The sequence below is a fragment of the Aythya ferina genome, assembly GCF_964211825.1.
Source record: "Aythya ferina genome assembly, chromosome: 8".
Classification (NCBI taxonomy): Eukaryota; Metazoa; Chordata; class Aves; order Anseriformes; family Anatidae; genus Aythya; species Aythya ferina.
Genome location: NC_140304.1, coordinates 2,527,811 through 2,547,604, shown reverse-complemented (window position 1 = coordinate 2,547,604; position 19,794 = coordinate 2,527,811). Strand labels below are relative to the sequence as shown.

At 36.7% G+C, this 19,794-nt stretch overlaps 1 protein-coding gene across 4 annotated transcripts in view; it reads right to left on the bottom strand.

The window, feature by feature from the left end:
* The window catches only part of FNBP1L (formin binding protein 1 like), a 51,109-nt gene that overhangs the window by 19,412 nt on the left and 11,903 nt on the right, over positions 1-19,794 (bottom strand). For 3 of the 4 annotated variants that reach the window (XM_084528354.1, XM_084528351.1, XM_084528352.1), the window contains exons 2-3: positions 8,644-8,759; positions 667-720 (exon numbers count right to left, since the gene is read on the bottom strand). In XM_084528354.1, coding sequence (XP_084384480.1) covers positions 667-720; positions 8,644-8,759 — 170 coding nt within the window. Of the gene's footprint in view, positions 1-666; positions 721-8,643; positions 8,760-11,505; positions 11,649-19,794 lie in introns of those variants that run through there. The other variant, XM_084528353.1, reaches the window with a different exon arrangement.

Sequence of the window (19,794 nt, the reverse complement as noted above, 5' to 3'; positions counted from 1 at the left end):
CATAAGTATTTATCCCTAAAGGAAAAAAAGTATTGTGTTTTTCTAAATTAAAAAATGGTAATGGATATGGACAGCAAAACAAGCACCTCTCTTTGTTTAACTGTAGAGGAGCAATTTATGCTAAACAACTTTATAATTATTTATCATACAAGCTTATTTTGTCTCTGGAGTCAAAGCAAGTCAGCAGCTTAAGAGGCCTAAGCTCTCCTTGCCAAAAATAAGAGTTTTGTTTATTCTCAAGTCTCAAACCTGAATAGCTATATTCGTACTGCAATACAAATACACTGAAGAAAAGTCTACTGCACCATAGCCTAAGGGTAATCGTTGCTCTTCTGTTAAAAAACAATAACAACAAAATGCAGTAGCATGTACAAAGCATACTAAACTTCTGCTTTCAGACTTTCAGCTCGCTGAAGACTAATTTGGAACAGAGCAAGTACAGCCTGCCATGTTTACTACTTTAAAATACTAATGAAACAGAAGTGATGCTTCATGATTAAGAATTACAACAGAAGTGTGAAAAGCCAAGCAGAATTCTTTTGTTGTCTTAGCCAGTTCACTATTTTTTCTTAAACAAAATAAATAAAAGTCCATAAAGAGACAAGTAAATAGAGTATATTGCAGTCCTTATTTCTTATACATAGAACTTGAAATGCGTATTTTTACCTGGGTTCTTCATCTTTGGATGAACGTTTAGGACAGTACTTCTTAACCAGATTTCTATTAAGGAAGAAAAAAAAAAAAGTACACTACTTTAGAGTGTCTTTTGAAAAGGCATACATACAGTAAACTGCACAAACAAGGAATTTAATTTCAATGACTTCCCTTTGTAATCTTGTATGGGTCCCTAACTTAACAAAGTCCTAAGTCACTTTGACCTAGAACAATATATTCATAAGCACTTTAAAACCTCTATTCCACAGTGACTAGACATAAAAAAGTGTTCTTTATTTAACAGCCTTTTCACAGAATCACAGAACTGTAGGGGTTGGAAGGGACCTCGAAAGATCATCGGGTCCAACCCCCCTGCCAAAGCAGGTTCATCAGAGCAGGCTGCCCAGGTAGGCGTCCAGATGGGCCTTGAATGTCTCCAGAGAAGGAGACTCCACAGCCTCCCTGGGCAGCCTGTTCCAGCGCTCCGTCACCTTCACCATGAAGAAATTCTTTCTCATGTTGGTGCGGAACTGCCTGTGCTCAGTTTTGTGGCCATTACCCCTTGTCCTGTCCCCGCAAACCACTGAAAAGAGGTTGGCCAAATCCCTCTGTCTCCCACACCTCAGCTATTTATATACATTGATGAGATCCCCTCTCAGTCTCCTTTTCTCCAGGCTGAACAGACCCAGGTCTCTCAGCCTTTCCTCATAGGGAAGATGCTCCAGGCCCCGTATCATCTTTGTGGCCCTCCGCTGGACTCTTTCCAGGAGATCCCTGTGAGCACACTGATGGCTCATGGTCAACCTGTCGTCCACCAGGACCCCCAGGTCCTTCTCCTCAGAGCTCCGCTCCAGCAGGTCGTCCCCCAGCCTGTACTGATACATGTGGTTGTTCCTTCCCAGGTGCAGGACTCTACACTTGCTCTTGTTAAACCTCACCTGGTTTCTTCCTGCCCATCTCTCCAGCCAGTCCAGGTCTCACTGAATGGCAGCACAGCCTTCTGGCATGTCAGCCACTCCTCCCAGCTTTGTGTCATCAGCATACTTGCTGAGGGCAGACACTATTCCCTCGTTAAGGTTGTCGATGAAGATGTTGAACAAGACCGGACCCAGCACCGACCCCTGGGAAACACCGCTAGTCACAGGTCTCCAGCTGGACTCTGCGCTGCCGATCACCACCCTCTGAGCTCGGCCAGTCAGCCAGTTCTCAACCCACCTTACTGTCTACTCCTCTATCCCACACTTTCTCAGCATTGCTATCAGGATGTCATGGGAGACAGTATCGAAAGCCTTGCTAAAGTCAAGGTAGATGACATCCACTGCTCTCCCCTCATCATGTTTGCCATGAGCTTGTCAGGGCAAAATTCTCAGTGTGTTCTTGAGAAAGGAACCTGAACTATACAAAAAATGGTTCCGTTTTTTTAACTGGTATGAAATAACACTTCGTTCAAAATGTTGTTTTGTGTAAAGGGATAATATTTTGTAATTACACTGGTTTAGACACCTACCCAAAGAAGAAATTAAGTACAAAATGCCATCCTTCAGAGCTGCTTTAACAGCTGTCTTTTAATTGCCCTCTGAACACAATTCTTCCGTCTGTCCTGTAATAATTGAGACAACCAGCCTTTGACTTCTTAGACTAATTCTTAATTAGTAGCCCACATCTGCTACTAATCTAATCTAGTTCAAAATACTTTCCTCAGAAACAGCCAAGAACTGGACAGTAAAAGCAAACTGTACCCCTCAACACTACAGAAGTCTATGAAACAAAATCCTGCACGTATGTTTTGTATCCCATTCCCACTGGCTGCCTGTGACTTTGGTTGCTACAAACCATCTCATCAACTCAGTAGGGATTAAAAGGAGACATTTGGACTGCAAAATTCATAAACTCAAAAGGAAAAAAAAAAAAAAGATTTAATAATCTTCTTAGCTAAGTAACTTTCCCATGTTTTGTTTTCCCTTACACTTCTGCTTTGCTACTCAGTGCTTATTAATTACTGGGAAACTCCTGAAATTCAACTTATTATTATTCAGAAGGTGAAATGCATACCAGGCATACAATGCTGTAGCTTAGCAACTATGCAAGAGCCTTTTCAAGGGAAGATTTTCAGGGGTGTTACAAGAGAGAAAAGAAACGACTTAAAAAACAAAAAACAAAACAAAACAAAACAAAAAAAAAACACCACACATACAGTTTAAAGTGGCAGGACAGAAGTACTTCAAGGTTCAATAAACAGTACAAAGTACAACAATCAAAGTTAATAAATAAATATGAACTAACAAGCAAACGCAGAGTTTATAGCTAAAAGAAAAAGCAAGTGTTCATGTGAACAGTGAAGCATAAAAGCTTTTTACAAGTGAACACCAACAGTTAGAAAGATACCAGAGAAATTAAATCTTTGAAAAAACACAGGTTGACTAGAAGTTAAGGATGAAGGTGAATCTGAAGAGTCAAGTTTTATTTCAAAGAGGAGCCAACTGACACTTTAAAGTGGACATAACAATCTTTAACATTTTTATCTAAACATGGGTCTCAGGACCCCAAGTATGGCTCTAGACTAGTTTTTCCAAAACCTGGCAACCTTATGATATGTGTACAGCAGCAATTAGAGTGGCTTAGATCTTTAAGTAGACCTTTAAAGCAGAGCAATGGTGCTGAGTACTGTTTGCAGTACATGAATTTCTGGAGGTTCTAGTTCAGACCAGTTCTAGCCATTTCCATGAGCTAAACACCCACCAGCATTTACAGAATAGGTGCGCTTCCCACAATTCAGTTTCCCCGCGAAGAAATCTAGTTTGCATACTTTCAGACTCCTCCACAAGTGAACACGACCACAAATGGATACAAGTCACTTGGTTCATTTCCAAAGAGCATTCCTGCCTCAGACTGGAAGACTCATTTAAATACATTCTTATTAGAAGAGCAGGCCTGACAATGCTTCAACGGAAATTAACAGCAGTCCCTCTCAATCCCTAACTAGAGCAGGATAAACTATGAACAACTTACCTCCACTCCCAGTCAGATTTGTACTGGCCCCCAACAGTGCATATTGAGTTTTATGTGCGTGTTTGTATGTATATATATATGTATGTGTATATGCACATGTAAAATACACAGAATAATATACATACATGCGTATGTATTGGCTGAGAAATTAGAGAGCTTAAAAGTAAAAAATATGAAAATAATTAAGAGCTTACTTTACCAAGTAACTCTTGCCACTCTGCTAAGTTCTCCTGTACTTTTAGGGAGAGTTTACTTCATACTATAACTGGAAGGAGACAAAATGAAAACCTACCAATGGAATAGCAAAAACTTTGTTCCTTCATCAGCCCATAAATTGAGCTAAGTTGAGCTGTGATCAAAAATGACCATGAGCCAGTCTGATATATTAATTATCTTAGCAGATAACGTAACCTAGCAATTTTGGTGGACACGCTAGAGATGACGAAGATCTCTGAAACAATACTATGAACTAGCTTTCACTGAGCCTAAGTCCTTCAAGAAGATGGCCATAGCAGTCTTGGACTGCCACATTTAACAATCTACTCCAAAGACAAATGAATGAACTCACAAATACACTGGGCCAAATCAGCATTGTAGGCATCTGGCAATTAAATTAAAAGTAAACGCAGAATCTCCATTTTTCTTCCAATTTTCTTTTTATTTCATGGAATGAAAACCAAAAAAATGCAAGTAACAGATCTGAGTAACGGTACTGTCAGGTTTAAAGAAAATTGAAGAAGTAGCTGCAGACTATCAGAACTGAACCAAATTTACTGGATAAACTGCTGTGTATATCTTTAGAATAGTGTAGAGTGATGACAGGTTAATATTCTCTGGAAATACAATCTAGTCTTCTGCCACACTCTGACTTACACACATCTGGAAGCAGATTTCATACAGGACTAATCACACTCAGTTGTGATGACCCTGTAATTTTATCAAACTCTCTTCTCGGTATAAATTGGTCTCTGATTAAATACCAATGAGAAATCAGCTGGACTTTATTACTAATTTTTAAGAGAAAAACTACCTTAGTCATGTAGCCACAAGTTTCAAATGCCACCCTACTTAATACATTTAAATTATTTACAGCCATGTACATAAAATATCTACATTTGTACAGACATACAAAAACTCATAACTGAATTTTATTCAGTCATCTAACACAATGTAAAGAATTGGAGCAGCAGCATCAATATAGAAGAATTTATGTCAAAGTAAATGCTCAAGCACTGTGACACCTCTTTATATTAAACTTCTACAGTCCCTACATCATATTACAGGAGACTGGGGGCACAGTGAAGCCTGCTTTCAGAAATTAATTTTAAAATGCAGTAAGAAATTAAAGGCATTTCATATTTATATGTGAAGCGATCATTTCAATAGGGTTCTGTGACTGCATATCTACATATAGAATTGGTGAAAACAATGACAATGTACTACTGTATTTAGTAATAACATCGTATCGGAAAAAGCCTTCAACTGAATGCATGAGTCTTAAAAAATTGTAAGATGGAACTTGGGTTTACAAAGCCTTGTAACCATTAAGAATGTTTTGACTTACAGAAATACCACTAGAAAAAACCTGCCGTGTTTGTATTTAGAAGATCATTAACAGCCTCAGCTCTAACCAAAGAAAAAGGTATCTGAGAACTGAACACAACTTCACATTTGAGCTTACATAGTCTTTAAATAATGTTTCCAAGATTCTGCATATAAAAATTTGGTTACTAAGTCTCAATTTGACTAAACATACACATATGTTACTATCTTATTTAGAAAAAAAGACACTTAATGGCATGCAGAATAAAAATAAAATAAATAAAAAATAAAAAAAAATAAATAAATAAAAACCATGAAAAATGCATTTGCTCAGATCAACTAGAAATCTCTTAAGACTACAATGTTGAGTTTTAAAGAGAAACGACTAGTTCAAGAATAATCACAATTTTTTTCTTTAAATTAAATTTCTTCAAATTCAGAAATCTTATTCTGTGTGGTAGCTTCATCTGTAACTACAAGTGTAACTCGTACTACCACCTAGCATTAAGGAAAGTTGAATTTCATCTTCCCAAGTGTTGGAATGCTTCAGACACTTAAAAGAAAAAAAAAAGGAAGAAACCTTCAGAATTATTTTGCATGTGGTAACATGGTAGTAAACAAAGCAGAACTTCACCCCTTTTAAGCAATAATGCTGATCAAAAGCAGCATCTGAGAATGCAATTACAAAATTCAGCTACGTGCCCAGTTATTTGTCACATAATCTATATAGTATGTTGTGTTGTGTTTTTTTTTTCCCCACTTATAAAATAAGGACAATTTAAGCAGTTGTGTAATCAAAATTAAATCTATGAATCTGCAGCAATGCATATTGCTGTATGTTTGTCCTTGTTCACATCTCTGTAACTCATTAACAACCTATAATAAACCTCACTTTCCGTGGGGCACAATAGGTTAGTTGAGACTTAAGCTACACAAAGCTTTAGATTTTTTTTTGTTAGCTCAAAAAAAAATAAATTAAGGTTGACTTTTTTCAGAACAAAGCATATTGCAAAGACAGGACAATCTTTACAGACAGTTTTTCTTTTCTGTAGACATTCAAGGTTTCCTGAATTGTGCCAGTTTTTCTTACACTTCCGAGCATCAACAACTGCATATCAAAGAATAACAAGAATAACTTGTAACTTAGGCAAAACATTTGGACAGAATTCTCACAAGTAATGTCTGGAATTACTCAGCAACCATCAGCTTCAATCAGTTTCAGTAACAACATAGTGAGTTCATTCAAACAGCTCTTCATATGCTACATGTGCATCACTTGCTTGCCATCTCCTAGAAGATTTGGAACAGCTGTTGCCAACTGGGTACATGTCATCACTAAGTTGTGACTGTATACAAAAAAAATACTTTATCAAAAATGCAAGGGTATGCACTAAGTGAACATGAATTTCTGCCAGGACACGCACTCTAATTTGTGAAAACTGTTACAAAAAATTAATTCAAGTTTACATCCTTGGATTTAAGGCTATAAAATAAGTTCCACCTCAACAAGATGTTGGAGGCCCACCACCGATGAGGTGGTAGGCCATATGGTAGGCCAAAAAACAAACGAACCTGCCATCATACATCGCTAGTACTATATCCCGCATTAAACTTGTTTTTTTTTCTGTCTCCCATCCAAATACTAATACAGCCAACAAACTACCATGAGGTGACCATTTTCTGTATAGTTCATACATCTGCTAAATAAAGCCAAAATAAATAACAAAGTTCTTTAGTGAGAGATCCTCATCACTGTAATTGCCAGGTTTTGTTTCGTTGCAAGAGGGAAAAATGATAAAAAACTGCTCTTACAGGTATTAATATCCAACCTACAGGTCATATGCTGCTAGCATTAAAATTTACCAGAACCACAGTCTATCCCCAATTACCTTCTCTCTCAGTTTCTAAGGGGTAAGCTACAGAATGGCTAACTTTACTGGCAATGAAAACTTTACATATCTCAGTCTCCCACGGGGCCTCATGACACTTCCCTTTTACATGGTTAACACCAGTAATTGTCCTAAAGATAAATGATGGTTGAAATCAAAGTGATATCACAAGACAGTGCACTACTAACAATCAGTTCTCCCCCAGGGAATACCCAGGCAAGAAAGACTGTCTAACAGTGGATTCACAAACTGGTCTGCTGGCAGAAAATCATTCACCCTTGTGTGTGTATGCTGTCCAGACCCTCGTTGGCAGCAAGCAAGAAGTGCATGCATGCACCGTACAAGTGTGCAGCAAGGCCAGTGCTTCCTGAAACTGCCATACTTACTGCACATACGCAGTCAGCCCAGTCATCTGACAGAAGGGGTACTTGACATAACTCCTGTTTTTGAAAGATGCTTTGAGAAAAATCAATAGTTTTACCCAAAAGAGTAAAATGCTACACAGCAATGATTTCCTATTTGTAGTTAAATCCTGGAGTACTAATGTCATCTTGCTAGCTATCAGAAATTAACCTTTAAATGTAATTAAGCAAAATGACTTTTCTTCGTACTATTTAAGGAAAGCATTTAAATGCAAAATTAAGCAAATTAAGCACAATCCCATTTTTTAACAAACAACTGAAATCAAAACTGGGTTATGAACTGGGGCTCTGCATGTTTCAAACTTCCCTTTACAGTTACAGATAACAGTTAAAACCAATTGCACAGGAGTATCCTATTTTAAACCTTGGTCTTCAAGTAGTGCATGCTTTTTGGTAAAACTCAATCCCACTTAATTCTGAAAGTGGGCTCCTATGCCATTTCATTGCAACTACTCTTCTTTTATGATCCCCTATGCCTAAGAGGGGAAACTCCTATTGGACCTAGATCTTTCACTTGGCCACAACAGAATATAAACTGGAGAAAAAAGACAAAGGGTGTTTGGGTTATGGAGTCTTACCCAAAGGTATCATTAGCTATTGCAATGGCATGCTCTAAGGACAGGAAGAACTGCTGCTTTCTAAAGGTCTTGTCAGTGATTTCAATCACATTTCTAAACAAAACGTAGTGAAGCTCTTGCCAATTTCAACATGAGAAATTAATTACTGAGGCTTGAATTACAGAGGCTTGAAGCTGGTTGAACACAGAGAAAATGTAGATTTGGACAAAGCACTTTGCACCAAACAAGCAGGTAGAAGAAAAACATCAGTGTTTTGGTTTTAATCTTAAAATTTGAGTCTTAAGACTTTTAAGTTCAAAGATTTAAGGTATGGATGGGAGGAGAGGCAGGGACAGAGAGGAAAACAAACAAGCAAGTAATCACACACTCAAAGATAATTTTGTTTTGGACTGATAAAGAAAATCTTGTTTGTCATGAAAAGAACTAATGATCTAATTTGCTCGGTAAATGAAAAAATAGTCTTTAATCATGAAATTACACAGTTGCCCATCATGTGATTTTAAGTAACCATTAAGAGCCTTTTAAAACGAACAATAATAAAAAACTTACCTCAGTTGTTTTGCATAGTTTTGCTCAATTTCTATCCTTTCTTTTACAAATTTTGCATATTTCTCCAAGAAGTCAATGCCCCACTGTGTATGCTTGTCTAAGTTATCGAACTGATCCTTAAAAACAAAAGGAAACACAAATAGTGACAGTTAGTTAAAAATCACACCAATACCAGAAATGATATATAATTTAAGAGTTGTACTTTGAGGGAATGCTTTCTACTTGGATAGAAGTCACTAAAGTAACAAATCAGTCATACATGTGTGTATACACCAGCCATATACCGGAACAGTGAGCCATACATACAGGCACAGATCTAGCTCTTTCTGTAAAAACAGCTCTAAATATCTTCATTTAAGTTGTGCGCAGCCTTTGATCACTTTCACAAAGCAAACACCTTTTTCCCCCTAAAAATACTCCCATCAAAAAAGTGGATATTTTCCACCTAGATGGTGAAGACATAACTAGAGATTAGTATCATATAACTAAGGGAAAGGACTGTTCAACAAAACAGATGCACTTGGCATTTTAAAACACAAGTAGTAGTAATTTCATTTGCTATGAAAAAGTAATTCCACTTTTGAGATTGCCCACTGAAATAAAAATAATGCAAATTTCAGCATGACTAAGTCGGGTGTAGCCTGCATATGAAAAACATTTATTAAATAAATCTATACACAAAGTTCATCCTCAGCTCTAGCAAAGATTCCAAAGAAAGCAAACTTGCCCTTACCCACTAAAAAAGTTATGGTAAAGCAAATGCACAAAGCAAACAGGAGAACCAAAAATAAACAAGACTTGAAAAAAAAAATGGTTGTGTGATTATTAATAGTTTAAATCATCTCCAAAACTAATCCTTCACTTCATTCAGTATTTATCTACCTCTATGGATCCTATGGAATTTTTGGAATAAATAAAAATAGGATCCTATGGATCCTATCCAATTTTTCCATATGGATCAATGGAAAAATTGATGATTTTCAGTTCAAGCATTTCCTGTAAATTTTCTCTAACAGTTACTTAATAACCCAAAAATAGAAGCAACTGCAACATCAAGGTTGTGTGTTCAATATAAGGTGAAATCAAATACGCTTCGCATAAATTAAAAAACAAACAAACATAACCCCACAAAACAGTGGGGAAAAAAAAGCCAAAGAAGCTCTTAAAAGCAAGACTTAATTTACATAAGGAAGTGTGGAATGAAGGGTATTTATCATAAGCTGATTCAGTAACATGTCCGAACCTGATGAATTATTGTCAACCTTTAGTATTACCAATTTAAGTCCGATTTCAAAATGCAATAGGATGATCTAAAGTTAAATCAAAGAACACCAAAGTGGTGCATAGCTGAAGACTCAAGGAAAACGTATTCATTAAAATAGGTATCAAGATTGTACACCCATATACAACCAATGGGAGTAATAAAAAAAGAGCTACAAACTTTTAACAACATGAGGAATATAAAAGGATTCAGGTTGCTCTCAAATCTTGCCTCACTGCTCTCAGCATTTCACACCACAGGCTAACCACGGCTGTTCGTGCACTGACGGTGTCAACACAGAGGCACGCCAAACAGCCACCCTATTCCACTGCTAGCCTCGTGCTCTCTGGATCTTCTCTTCACCAGAGAAAACCCAACCACCTCTCCCCGATGCTTCACTAAAGAACCACATTAACAGGGAAGAGACAGAAATGGGACTGAAGACAAGATTTCAAAACATTTGGGAAACCAGCCAAATTTACCCCATCTGGGCATTTCAGCAATAATTGCTTTCTGTCAAATAAGGTCACATTCCTGCTATTGTTTTTAGAAGAGCTGCATATGCTTTGTTTGTGTACGTGAAGAGGGAGATGGTTATCACAGTGCTTTTAGTTCTGAAGCACTGTTACACGTGTGCATAAAACTACACCATTCTGAAAAAGCCTTTTTCATATTCTATTAATTTTGTAATTACTCTGTTTTAACCTGACATCCAAAATAAATTTCAAAAAGGTGCTGTTGGCATGGAGCCAACATCCAAAACCATTTAAGAAAATGTTATTTCCTTCAATGAACACCAGAACAAAGCCTTTGCTGTCCTACTTAGGCGCTTTAGACCACAGAGCTCTGATTTGATACTCAGGTTTTTATTAACATTATGGAATGCTAAATTACTTGCATTTCAGAATGTGCAATCAGAGAAGATGGCTTTCCAAATATTTTGCTCAAACAAAAGAAGATTCTACCAGTCAACATTTCCTCTTTGCTGCTAATATGAGAGTGAAATGGAAAACCTGTTACTCTCCCCTCGTGCAGTATGTTCTTGCTCTTCAAAAGAGAGAGACAGCTCCACAAGGTCAGTTTGCTTGCTGTCCTTTTTTGGTCAGCAATTATATTAAACGCTATCTTAGAATGAAGCATACAATATGGTGCCTACAAAAGTACTACTTTCAGGAAGTATAAAAGCATCTTTTGAACACTGGCTTATGAATGACCAAACCTGAATGCCTATAAATAAATAAATAAATAAATAAATAGATTATTTATAGGTAACAATTTGTGTTCAAAATAAAAACACTATTAAAAACGTCCATGTAAAAACTGATCATTAATCAATTAAATTGGATGTACCGATGATGTGTCAAACTCTCTCTCTATACTCACGTACATGCTGCACAACAGAGCTCTCAATTAACAAATAAAACGTATGTTAAGTGAACAACATATCTGCTTTACAATTCTTCCAATTCTTGAACACAAAACCAAAGAACAGAAGTCTGCAGTCACACAAATCATGTTACACTGCTCAGTAATGACACTGAGATAAATGAGCAAAAAAGAAAAGTTGCATCAATGAATCGGTAGAAAGAAAAAAAATGGACCTTTTCAGAAAGGCTTCTAGATGTGAGTCACAAATTTAATCCTTTCAACTTCTCTCATGTAGCACCCATGTTTGAGGCTCTGGGTCTCAATCAAGACAAAGGCATCCTTTTCATCCAAGAACACAAACAGAAAATCTTTCACACTGCTAAAAAGGAGACCAAATTATGCGCTGAGAAACAAATCAGGCTATGCAGTACCTTGAATGGAAAAAAAAATAAAAATTGGGCAATACTATAGAGAGAAGAAAATGGACCAAACAGATGTAACAGACTATCTGCCCGAAACTTTCAGAATCGATCTATCAATGTATTAATACAGCCAACTGCTTTGTAAGAAACGTGAAAATTGCATTAACTGAAGACCAGCAAAAGGCAATTAAAAACAAACAAAAAAAGAACACACCCTACGATATCCGGCTGTCTACTATTTTGATAGCAAATAATTTTATCTACAATATTCCAAAGCAAAACACACATTGCTGTTTGTCCAGTAACTCCCCACCACCCTTAACAGCTGAGCAGGCAATTTCTGTAAAAAAAAAAAATAAAATAAAAATTTAAAGACAGCTGGCTACTATTAAACTGATTAATGTTAGCTAATGGATGGTGGCCCTCAGTAGAAACTGCCCCCTCAAAAGCTGGAATGCAATGCAAAATCTGCTTTGTCAAAACAAATCTCAGACTTCACAAAAATCTGTAGTAGGTGAATATAAACTATTCCAAAAGAAGTGTTATGTCCCTAAATTTTACTTCCAGTAATTTAATGTAACCACAGACTAACACTACGCATACTTCAGTGATGCAGTTCTAGACTTAACAGATTGTTGCAGATACCAGGGAGCTTTTCAATAACAGCAGCTGAAGCATCAAAGCAAGTAGCCAAGCTGAGTCAAATCTGCACTGGAGATAAAAACATCATTTCCCAAGTTAAACTTAAGAACTGATCTTCTCCTCTTATTGGCACCTGTTCCCCCCCCCCCCCCCCCCAAACCTCAAAAGCCAATAAAAAGGGAAAAAAAAAAAAAAAAAAAAAAAAAAAAAAAAAAAAAAAAGAGGATCTCTTCAGAGGGATAAACACTGAGGGAATACTGCAGCATAAATGCCAAACCTTTCCTCCTCCAAAAACTATCTGTAGCTAGTCCAGCCACTGTTCATCATAGGAGTTTCAAATGAAATGTGTTAGGCCAGACTGAGATTTTTAAACAGTTAATGCTCCCAGTTTTCACTGACTTGGAAACCAGTTATACTTGCATTAAAAGCTAGGACTGTGGTACTAAATTCTGCAAAGAAAAAATAAAATCTGCTTTACTAAATGGTTCCCTTATAAAAAGTTCTAGTTTATCAGATCAACATCCCATTGTGGATTATTCCCCAGTCAGTGACTTCCATTTTGATCATCTCCAAACAACTCCATTGAAAGCCTTAAGAATCATCTCAAACACACAACTACATCAACTTATGTTTAAGCAACCTACGTCAACTAATAATGTTTAGATCTACAATCACTTTTAAATAATTAATAAAACATTTTATTCCAAATCATGGATGACTTCATGCCTGTTATCATTTTATTCTCTTGACTCAATTTGTACATCAGTATTTCCATAATTTTATCTGACCACGGTTTTAGTCTGCAGTTACCCAAGTGACCTTATTTGCAGTTTTGAAATACTGGCACAGGATTAGTTCTTTCCCTTTTCTTTGTTCTCCAGGCTGTCTCACTTGGCTAGTCTAAACTTCCAATTAAGTAAGTGGGAGATTAAAAGCTGAATTCCACATTTAGCTCTCTAAATTCTTAACACTTCTACAAGTCCTGTGTAAGGAAATACATACTACACTCCAATGAGATTCAGCGAAGAGAGTGTTTCAGAGCATGGAGCAGCATGATGCAGGTCTTGTTCAGGTAAAAAAAAAAAAAAAAAAAAAAGAATCAAAAAAGTCCAGTGCATTTGCAAATAAAATGTAGTATTTTATATCACTTTAGGAAAAGCAACTAATTACTTATCCACAAAACCACAAGTCCAAAGTAATCCAACTGACGAAACAGGGCTGATTATATAACTCAATCTAATACTGTTTACTGAATCTAAGTCCATTAGTTTCCCAAATTAACTGGAATTATGGATAAAGTTAAATGATAATGTTCTTCCTTCCTGCATCTACAGTACTGCAGAAGACAAAAAGCCCCAACTACACTCAAATAGTTAAGCATTTTAAGTTAAATTACAAAGTGACTATTTCACATATTATCAAACCCTTCTCCTGAAATATCTGGTGTGTGTCTGAAACATGAAGCCTGTTTTTAGGCCTTGAATCAAGTTCAAACCGTTCAACAATTTATACCAAATCTTGTCTACATATATTTCTATAAAATAATAAATTGATGTGTATTCAACATATACATTATACTTGTTTAATTTGCAGTGTTTGTGCAAAAAATTACTCATGCTACATGAGAAGTTATGGAAACCACAATATATTAATGAGGAGTTACCAACAGAGTACTGTGTACCTTCCCCTACTTGTCCTCAGCACAAATTAGATTATAAAACTGTATTTCAATTAGAGAATGTTACAGTAATCTATTTTGGACAATACATTTCAGTTTTTCTGATCTCTGTAACCTCTTCTGTGTCTGTGTTTTTTGTTTTCCTTTTTTCTCTATCTTTGCACATCCCTGCTTCCTTTTCTATCTTAGTATAATAGCTCTTGTATTTTACTGACTGGACTGATTATCACTTCTCTCTCTTCCTGCTTGCTTGCTTTTATAATTATTGATTTGGTCTTCTGGTCTTTCTTTCTTCTTGCAACTGCAATCTGTTTCTTTCTAACAGGGAGACTAGCTCCGCTTCCAGCTGATGCTAGTTTATTTTTTTAAAAACATCCTGTTAGTTTTAAATCTAAAAACTAACAAAGAGCTGCTCTATACAAAGAACAAAACAGAAACTGTCTTGCTTGTCTGCTTTGTGAAAGTTCCATACAGTAGCTTCCAAACAGACTAACCTGCAAATTATACCAATTATACCTTATTGCTCTCTGAAAATAGCCCATGTATTAAGCTTAAGAGAGGGGAAGAAAGGTGGCTAAACATTGTTATAAACTTGAAGATTAGTGCAAACAAAAAGGGCCAGAGCAACAACACTGAAAGCCAGAACTGCTCTAGAAATAAAGCAGAGGCACTCAGAGATTAAGATGACAAAAACATAAATTTACAGGTGCATACATGTAAACTAAAGAGTACTTCACATTCTAATTTCATACTAAAACAAACATTTAGTATAGACTGTTCAGGCCTTATAGTCTGAATAAAACACTCATCTTTTGAGCACAAAAAAGGAAAAACAATATTCCCCCAAAAACTTCTGAAAACACATCATTAGCTGACCTTCAGGATGCAGAGCTATTTTGCTTATGAAAATGAAGAAATTGGAGTTAACACTAAACAGTATGTTGCAGCTTCAAAACATTTAGGTGAGAAACTCCGCCAGAAAGCAGGCTTGAAGTGCTGAATATGCAAAAGGGAAAAAAGCTACAATTAAAACATGACTTTTAGCTGAATGGATGACTTTGCTCTAAGGGATAAGAAATAGTCATTTACAGCTTGATCACAGTATGAAAAATCCATTTGCCTGTTCAACTTTTGTATATAATCTGAAAGAGCAATACCAACTCTTTGTCAACTTTGTTGTTTTTAAAATCAATTGCTATATTTTATTATTAGAGAAATGTTTGCAAGATAAAATTAGCAACCAACTCAAAAGCGATACTGAACCACTGGAAACGTAGCCACCCTTGAAGATAATATACAGCAAATCAGGATTTTACAGAGAAGCTACAAATGGAGAGTAACAGTTGAGGAAGATAAATCCAAAGTCTATGTTTTTCTCTTTTAATATCTCCTTAGACCACCAACAGAAGAACTGCACTGGGATTTCTCTTTTTATTTTTTTTTTTTATTTTTTTTTTTTAATGGAAAGTCAGTCTGGCAGGAGGGGATGTCTTACTTGGAAGCTAGCAGCTTCAGAGGCCTGACAGACAGCTTTCTGTCACTTTGCAGGAAGGGGCAGGAATCTACCACAGACAGAAGAGGAGTACAAAAGCTTGTGGTTGCTTTTTGGAATGAGCAGCCAGACCTGCAACACAACTGAGTTCTGCATTTGGAGATCAGCTGAAAAACAAGTAGGTAAATAAAGCCACTAACACATCTACTGCGTTACTGTACTACAAGAGACATTTATATTTGGAAGTAAAAGTACTGACACAGATTTCATGGCAGATTAAGCTAGGATGATCCAAGGAGTCACTGAACCACTTCTGTGAATGGTCAGACCAGTACAAGCATCCAGACAGGGGAAGGAGTAAGCCAGCATTTTCAGAAGTGGGCAGCTGGTGAATTAGCTCAGCCATCCTATGGTATGGTGTCCTTGAGGACACCGCTTGGCATTACAGATTACAGCTGTGCACTCCAGTTCACTCATGCCACTGACTGTATCTGTTGGACTACTGATTAGATCTTAGCAGCAGTAGTTTTCTGCCAGCACAGCAAATTGATTGTCCCAGTTCACAGCTGTGGCATTGAGCACCAACATCAGTAAAAGTATAAAGGAACAAGCTGCTACAGAGGGTAGCTCAACACACACTCCTGTTGTCCAGCTTGGAAGTAACCTCTAAAATTCATCTAATGGATGTGCATCTTCATATGAATTGAATGGTTCATCTACCTCACTGTATCAGCACATAAAGCTAAGTGGAGAGAAACTCAATTCTTCTCAAGCTTACCTACGGGTCTACCTGAAAGTAGGCACTTTGCGAGTGTCCTGGGAGTGCCTGAATGCTCTTAGTAGATGGAGTCATAGAACGACAGAACAGTTGGGGTTGGAAGGGACCTTGAAGACCATCTTAATCCCAAACCCCTGCCACGGGCAGGGACACCTCCCACTAGACCAGGTTGTTCAAAACCCTATCCAACCTAGCTTTGAACGCTTACAGGGATGGGGCAAGAAGCTTACATGTAAGTAGATTTTAGTCCTAGTTATGTCACTTGTAAAAGGAGCCATGAAGACTTTAAGCTTAACCATAAATTAACTGTGATATAATGCATTACAGTAAAAACGTATTATTGTTTGTTCAAAGCTCAGAGATGCTGTTGCTCATTGTAAGAAAGACCTGGAGATAATCCCACCTTTATAACAAGACTGGAACAAAACAGAGTATAAACGACTGTGGCTATGTATCAAATGAAGTAGCAGAATACTAAATTTGCTTCATGTCCAATAGCCACACAAGGCCTCAGACAAAGCAGAAGTTTTGTACCATAACAGTGCATTTACACCATGACTAGCATAAGCCTGTAGAAAATCTGCAATCATCTGGCTGGAAAACAATGCTGCAAGTTTTTTAATTTTGAAAAGCTGTGTAAAGAATGATTTTGTTCCTCAGTTAGAAGGGTTATTATATGGTTCTACACTCAAAGTACAAGGTGAACGTTTTAGTGTACTATGAAGCACGGTTCGTGAAACTATCCAAAACTTAAAACTAAGAACTTATAAATATCTCTCTAAAAAAATTATACATACTTCCACAATGTTATTAGAAATGCATCCACAGAAAGCCAAATGAGCAGGAAGCCTTGACACTTTCCAGTTCTTGCATATGTGAACTAGCAATCTATTTTTGCATTCTAAAGGTTAAGTTTTTCTAAAAACTTGTAGAAACAGCAAAGAGATCATACCTACCACCAGCTTCTTCAGCAAGCAGTTGACTTAAATTCCTGCTCTGGCCAGTCTAGCACAGCATCCAACAAGCAGGGTATCTACTGCTTTTCTCCCCTCCATGTAGTAACAAGTGAACTTAGAACAGTATGCTCAGGAAAAGGGAGTGGTATATATGTTACAAAGGGAAAAGGTTCACTGAGAGGAGGAGGAGGTAATTACCCTGGAGGTAAATCAGCCAGAGGAGAAGTACAGAGGAGACAATAGGGTCAAGCTAAATGTTTTGTGACGGAATCATTATTACAGAACACCAAGGTGCCCTCTATCATACCTTCAGAAGAGAAGGTTTGCTGCTCATTCTGATGATTCGTGATGCACCTGCAGAACACTGCTTTGCAGGACACGGTCGCTACTTGGCGAGTGGATTCCATCCATTACACATACACACACAGCTCTGCGCAAGCAGTTTTTCAGTTTGTCCAATTGCACTACCAATGAAATCCATCTTACATTATTTAGGGGAAATTTTAATGACTGTGACATGGGTAGAATAACTACTAGTTTGCATATATCTTACGCGCTGCAGTTCTGAACTCCCTAAAAGCCAAGATGACTGTGATAACAACTGACACTAATTTAGAACAAGGAAGTTCTTTCTGCCAGCTGGGGTAGGGGAAAAAAGAAGGGAGAGAGAGTACCAACTTCCCTGTCATCCAAGTATCACTTCCCTGTATTTATTTGCTCAGCTACATTAAGTAGACAGTACTAAGGATAACATTTTTAACCGACATAAAAACCATAACAAGTAGGGTGCACTAATCCCATGCAGAAATGTAGATTGGATGCGTTTCGCATTTAAAGATGCTCATTTAAGTCTTATCTCAGTGGAGTAAATACAAAGAAATAAATTGTATGGTATATATTGTATCATGCTGCTTATCTTTCTGACAATTAGGACAAGCCTAGCGAAAAAAAAATATTTATACAGAATCCAAGTACTGAGTATCAGCAGCAGAATCGACTTCACAGTTCCAGCACAGAGAGCAAGGCATATCCCTTTAATCTTTTTCAGACTTTTAACAAAGGTATAGGTTATTTGGAACATAAACGTTGACTCATCTATTCCTTAAACAAAATATATTTCAGGACACTATTCCTGAACAATAATTTGGAGTAAATAATGAACTTATAAAATAAAATTTGTAACACAGGAACAGAGCAAACACGTCCCGATGTTAAGTTTCAGATCACTTCTCACAATAAATGTAACTGAAGTAGCCAGTATACCTACAGAGCACTGGACCTTCAGGTAAAGAACAATCTTTTACCTTTAAACACAGACGCAGAGATCCAGACAGAAATTCCTCATTGAGCTTAGCTCTGGTAAATTCTATTATCTATTCTCATAATTCCTATTGCAGATATACTGTAACACAGTGAATGCAACTGGAATATAAGAAGGTCTTTCAAAGTGTTGTTATCAGTACCTGTCAAACAGATTTAAGATGAAGGCATATACCTTAACTTTGATGCTCCTGGTACTCAAAAAATACAACTATACTACAAAGATTTTAAACAATTTTTTACTCTTCTGAACTATTCAGAGTAAGGTACCCATACACAGGTATTCTGATCACCTCTTCAATTTTATTGAATGCAATCCTTAGCATTTTGTTGCTTGTGAAAGGCTGCAAATATTAACAGAATAGTTCAGTATGTCTGCACAGACTCCGTTCTGAGCACGCCCTCCTCCCATGAAATGGGAGTAGACACTGTTCTACATTTCAGAAGATCACAGATCACAGGGGACTGGTGAGGTAAACAGCCAACAGAACTGGAAGGCTAGTCTCTTTAACTCATTCACCATATGCTGTTTGTTTTTGTCAACTGAATAGATTAGGGGATTTTTCTGTTAAACGCCCTGTCCGACGGTGAATTTCCCCTTTTGGTATCACCTGTGAATATTTTAGTATTTAAAAGAAAGAGTAGAGAAGGCACACTTCATGAATATCTTGCAAACAACAGGAAATGTTTTTCAAACTTCATTTTAAAACCAGACCCGCATACTTAACTGGAGATTGACAAGGCAGTAAATTAGAGCCTTCCTATCTTCCTTGGAATATTATTTCACATTTAAAAAAATAAAAAATAAAAATAAAAACACAACACCATGTTCACAAAGGAATCTACTGCATTCATTGTTTCTAAAGCAAAATTCATAGTAGCATTAGCACAACTGAATAAAGAATGTTAATTAAGACCAGATGTCACTACTGGCATCTTCAAAACCATGGAATTTTTCGAAGTTTCATGATTCAGATAAATCATATTAAAATGTAACATGATTCCGCTGTGTATTAATTTATCTCAAGAGTTTTTAAGATAGAAGTCTAGAAATTATACAGCAAATTTCTCTTATACTTCACCATAAGAGACTTCAGAATCATAACCTGGATTATATGAAAAATATAATATAAATATTAAGATTATTCACAGAACACTTTTTTCTAATAGAAATGTACTTTGCAAGATCAAATAATACAAATTCACTGTTTGCCTGCCAGATTAACAAGATATT